The 5,764-nt window shown below is 38.5% G+C and overlaps 1 protein-coding gene across 1 annotated transcript in view; it reads left to right on the forward strand.

Annotated features, from left to right (window-relative positions):
• Nucleotides 1–5,764, forward strand: part of EIF4E (eukaryotic translation initiation factor 4E) — a 40,478-nt gene that overhangs the window by 21,687 nt on the left and 13,027 nt on the right. The window contains exon 2 of the mRNA XM_006773032.2: nucleotides 4,053–4,159. Coding sequence (XP_006773095.1) covers nucleotides 4,053–4,159 — 107 coding nt within the window. The remainder of the gene's footprint in view (nucleotides 1–4,052; nucleotides 4,160–5,764) is intronic.

Below are 5,764 nucleotides of genomic sequence, written 5' to 3' on the forward strand. Positions count from 1 at the left end.
CCGAGAGAAAGCTGCCCTCGAGTTCCGACCAATGCCAGACAGTCCCCCTTCTCCCGTGTGAGTCTGGGTCCCCAGAGACTTGCCCGGAACTGGAGTTCAGAGCCTGAGACTCCCTCCTGATTGAAAACGACAACCGCGCCCTCAGTCGCCAGCCCGTTCCGCGTGCACCTCTGCACCTTAGTATTTTACTTCCACATTGCGCTGCCTCTGAGTGTCGGTATGCTTTTCTCTTTCCTTCTAGTTGTAGAATTTCCACTCAGCCAGCCTTCCTGCGGTTCTGGATGATGTCTGTTCCATCTTTTAGTTGTACTTTTGAAGTGGTTGTTCGAGGCAGCAAACTCCAGTGTTTACCTATGCCGTCATCTGCTCCTTATTTTATATCTTTAATGTATAGTGCCTTCAGTTTACTGAAATGTTGGGTTTGTAACTGCAGCTGTCTTTTGCAACATGGACATTTCTATTAATACCCCCGTGGTCTTTCCAACCAACCAACCAAAAAAATAGTGATTCAAGGAAAGGGTTATATAAGAAAGTGATATTGGACATGGGTTACCAGCAGTATTGTTATACATCATTTGGTACTGTGATGTTGAACTTGCCCAAAATTATACAACTGTGAATGGCAGAGCTGGAATTCCAACCTGGGTACTAAAGAGTATGTGATCTAATCCAGTGCTACTTACAGTCTGTGATCTAAACCAGTGTTTCTTATACTTCAGTAGAAAATTAGTTTATTTTAAAACTATTTCCAATCTAATGTTTCTCTAAAATAGGATAGAGATGAAAAACTGCATGTATAGTATAAGGCTGAATTTGACATTATTGGTTTCTACAGACATAAAGGTACTGTCAAACAACTAGAAAGCTTTCTAGATATTTACTTCCTACTTCTATACTTAACCTGGCTATCTATAGATATAAAAGCCTAAGTGACCATTACTACTGAATGAATGGTTGAACAGTCGCTGTGACGTGCACTGACCACTAGGGGGCAGCCGCTCAATGCAGGAGCGTCAGTGCACTCCCAGAGCCAAGCCAACCTCCCGTGGCTCTTCCCCCCGGCCAACCCGCCCGCCCCCCATTTGTCCCAATTGGGCTGTCTGGCTGGCAAGGGGGTGGGACCGCAGGAGGTTGGCCTGCTGGCCCCTCCGATGGCCCTGATCAGGGGGCGGCAGGCCAACCTCCCGGGTCCTCCCTCCTTCCCCCTCCCCCCCAGCTGGCCGGCCCCCAGATTGGCTTCGATTGTCGGCCAGGCTGAGGGACCCCACCTGTGCACGAATTCATGCACTGGGCCTTTAGTACAAATATAACCAGCAGAAATCTGTGGACCACACTTTGAGCTACTGCTTCAAACCTTTATTAGTGTCAGGAGAACAATTTATTTTTACATACTTCAAATTAAGGCTTAAGTGATGTCCTAACCTCCAGAAAAAGTCCTGAAAGTTCTTAGTAAATATATTTGTTTAGTGAAGTAATAGAGGACACAAATTGGGTGTCCTGAGGGGAAGGCTCATTATTTCTGGAAAAGTGTGTGGGTTGAGGGTTGGAGAGAAATTGAATGTTCATAACCATGGAAGAACAACACACCATGGTTTTGGAATTTAGTCCATGTAAATTTGAACACGGTGAGAAGAAGAATCTAAACTTTAGTCTGGTGTTTTAAAAACAAACCTATGTAAATTATCCTAAATTTGGGAACTGTCTAGCTTTTTGATATTAGGATTGTCCCACAAGGTTAATATGCCTAATACATGTGTTGATTTTTGCAGAATGTAAAACGCTCCTGAGATTCTTTGCAACTGATTGTTAAACTGATTGTCCTACCCTTGCTCAACATTTTTCTTCCCCTTTAGCTATCTTCTATTGCTATGACAGCTACTGAACCCCAAGACCACTAAATTATAATACTGTACAATTCTTATTTGAGTCTCATAAACTCAGCAAATCCAAAACCAGGTTTAACATTTTGCATTCAAACTGGTTGTCTTTTTTTTATCATCTGTATTTAACCACTTTGACTTGTCATTTATTGGCTTCTGTTGCTCATAAGATGAAAGGTACACTTTTAGCCTGATCTTTGAGGCCTTTTACAATCTTACTCTTGCCTACCATTCTAGCTTTGTCTGATTTCAAGAACCTGTTCTTTCAGTCTTACTGGTGGTTTACCATCTGGATAAATACACTGCACTATCTCATGACTTTACCCGTCTGAAATGTGTTATACAATGTGTTTCAAGTGCAGATTCTCTTTTGAGTCAAAAATGTATTTGGCCAAGCTGGTGTGGTTCAGTGGTTGAGTGTCGACCTATGAACCAGGAGGTCATGGTTCAATTCCCATTCAGGGTACATGCCCAGGTTGTGGGCTAGAGGGGGGTGTGCAAGAGGCAGTTAATCAGTGATTCGCCCTCATCATTATGTTTCTTTTTCTCTCTCTTCCTCTCTGAAATAAATAAAAGTATTAAAAAACAAAATAATGGGTTATTGAAATAACTAGATCTAATCATTACAAAATATGACTTAAAAGAAAATTTATACTGAGGAATTATGCCCTTTTATATAGTTTTTAATATTAAAATTTTCATAAGCAATTTGTCATTTTCTAGATCTTACTAGATTTGGTGTATGCCATGTGAAGGAGTATTTTCAGAGAGTACTTTAGTATTTTGCATCCCATCTTACGAGCTCATTGAATGAGTAAGAACAGACTGAACTTGGCAGAATGTAGAATTGGTGAAGTCAAAGATAGGCCAAAAGAAAAGATTCAAACAAACACAGAGAGGGAGGAGGAAAGAATAGATGGTAAGAAACAGATGGGCTCTGGCTGGTGTGGCTCAATTGGTTGAACAATGTCCCCTGCACTGAAGGGTCACGGGTTTGATTTCTGGTCAGGACACATACCCAGGTTGTGGGTTTGGTCCCTGGTCGGTGTGTGTATGGGAGGCAACCAATCAATGTTTTCTCTCTCTCCCTCTCCCTTTCTCCCTTTCTCTCTCTAGAATCAATGAAGGAACATATCCTCAGGTGAGGATTAAAAAAAAGTTAATCAAGTTTTTGGGTGTAGCACTGTGATCATTGGCATTACAATTGTGAGCAAAATCAAGACATAGTCCCTGCTATGAGTGTCTTTAGGCTAGTAGAAAGTAGTTCCTGGGCAGGTCATTTTGATAAGAAAAATGTATTTTGTAAAATATGTACTTATTGCCTATCTGCACATATCTTTTAGATGATGCATCTCTGATTTACATGAACTCGACACTGTGGACCTATATTGTTTTGCTACTTCAGTTTAAATCTGATACCAAACGCTTGTAGTGTTCCCCCTCTACTCCCCCTTTATTGTATCAGCTTCCAGTGACTTTCCTTGGCTCTCTGTTTTGTTGACACAAATTTATAATAGGATGAAGTGTTACATGGAGCAGTGTGGAGAACATCTGTTATCTCCAGGCTCCTTTCTTTTCTGATATTAGATGACAGTATTAATTATGTCTAACAGAAAAAGATGCAAGTACAAGCCAATGTCTAGCTTTTTTTGCATAGGTCCAGTTGGAAAAGACAGAAGTTGCAGAACTTTTAAGTTTCCATATGTCATAACAATATGATATGAAGGCTAGGTCCTTCATGTGTAGTATTGCTTAATAATTTTTTGAAAACTTTTCTTTGTAATCTAGTTATATTCTCCACACTTTAGTTGTATTTTCCTTACTCCTCATTTTCATATACAGTAGTTTAATGTAATGTAATGTTATGAAAGTTAGCTGATTTGTTGTATGGTTTCTAACAATCTTTCTGATATTAGACTGTGTAAGTGGAAGATAAGCATATATAGTATTATTGTTATGCTTTTTAGTTTGAGAAACTGTTTTCTGTTAATGAAGATATGCTAGAATGGAGGGTTTTGAACTTTTTCCTTAGAGGTTGATCTGTTTTATGAAGTGTTTCTGTAATGTTTTCTTTAAAAGATAATGTTGGCACTATTGGTTAAGTTTATTTAGAGTGTTGCTGTCTTAGATGTCTTAAGAAATTTTAAATACTGTTTTATTACTTTCCACTAGGAAACCACCCCTACTCCTAATCCCCCGACTACAGAAGAAGAGAAAACAGAATCTAATCAGGAGGTTGCTAACCCAGAACACTATATTAAACATCCTTTACAGAACAGGTAAGTTTTCTGACAGTTTTCTGACTTTAGGCAGCAAGGTAAGTAAATGGTGAATAGGATAGGTTTGGAGGGAAAGGTTAGACGAAACACTAGTTTTAGATATGTCAGGTTGAGGATTCCATTTTCACTGAGATGACCCAACTACACTAATAAAAGAGAAAGATGCAAATTGACTGTACCTTTGTGACGCCCAACAGCCAATCAGGAATGAGTATGCAAATGAAATCAACAAAGATGGCGGGTTAATTTGCACACGCAGGTGCTGGGCGGCCGGGTGTGGGGTGGGATGCTTGCATTGTCGCTGTGCCAGCAAAGCCGTGGAGGCCATTTACCCAATATGCTATTCCATACACAACCCTATACTGTATACTTTATGAATCAATAAAAAATATACAATTTTTAATTATAAGCCTGTGTTTTCTATCAGAATTACTTCTTGCGTGAATTTTGGGACACCCTTTAGTTCTATTTTTAATTTTTTCTTTTCTTTTTTAAAAAACATATTTTTATTGATTTTAGAGAGGAAGGGAGAGGGAGAGAGAGATAGAAACATCAGTGATGAGAGGGAATCATTGATTGGCTGCCTCCTGCATATGCCCTGACTGGAATTGAACCCTGAACTCCTGGGTTCATAGGTTGACACTCAACCACTGGGCCACACTCGCCTGGCTATTTTTAAATTTTGAGGAAAGACTAAAATTAATTTTAGAAATCCAGAGTACAGTACTTGAACTTGTATGTGTTTTTAATATATTTTCTGCCTTTGCTTTTGGTGTTTTTGTTAGTGTGTTGGCAAATACAAATTATCAAATAGATCATAACGTATCTCTTTTATGTCTCTTTTATGTTTGAGAATTATCAAGCATTAGTCAAAGAGTTGATGAAATATGTCCATTTGGAAACTCTGTGTTCAGACATTTTTATCAGGGAGAAAATGAAGTTTCCCTGAGTTATCTGTGGTATAGCAATTTGGTGTATATAATTCTAAAGATGAAGATGATAACATTTAAGTCTAACTTTGTTGTAACGTGAGTTTATCTTCAAAGTATTAGAGTAAATCCTTTTAAGGGAATTATAAACATATATAGAAGCTGATATATATTATTGAAGAACATATCTGTGGTAGCATTACTCAATAAGTCCCTTATGTTGTTATTTTCCCATTTGTGAATTTGAGTAAACAGTCACATTTAATAATTTCCCCTTTTCCTAGCACTCCCTTTTCTTCCTCTTAGGGTTTACTCTTGTTTCTTTGAAAACTCCACTTTCTGTTCCCTGCTTTCCTTTCAGGTTAAATGCTTCTGCTGTTTTTCTTAAATAACTATGCTTGATTATCCCAGCACTTAGCATACTGTAATACTTTACTAAAGATCTGTGAATTCACCTCAGATGAGCCTCAGTGAGTCTCTGTATAGAGAATGTGGTATGTATTAGGCATAAAATACATAACCTTTTAAATTAAAAAAAAAAAAGAAAACTACTCATTTGCCACTGTAATAACTACCCTTTCAATCTACATTAACCCTTCCCCGGCAGAAACGTGTATACTCGTTTTCACAAAATGTTCTTTTTCAGTCGTCGACGAGTATACTAAGAAAATATATG

Source organism: Myotis davidii, unplaced genomic scaffold (genome assembly GCF_000327345.1).
Source record: "Myotis davidii unplaced genomic scaffold, ASM32734v1 scaffold226, whole genome shotgun sequence".
Taxonomy (NCBI): domain Eukaryota; kingdom Metazoa; phylum Chordata; class Mammalia; order Chiroptera; family Vespertilionidae; genus Myotis; species Myotis davidii.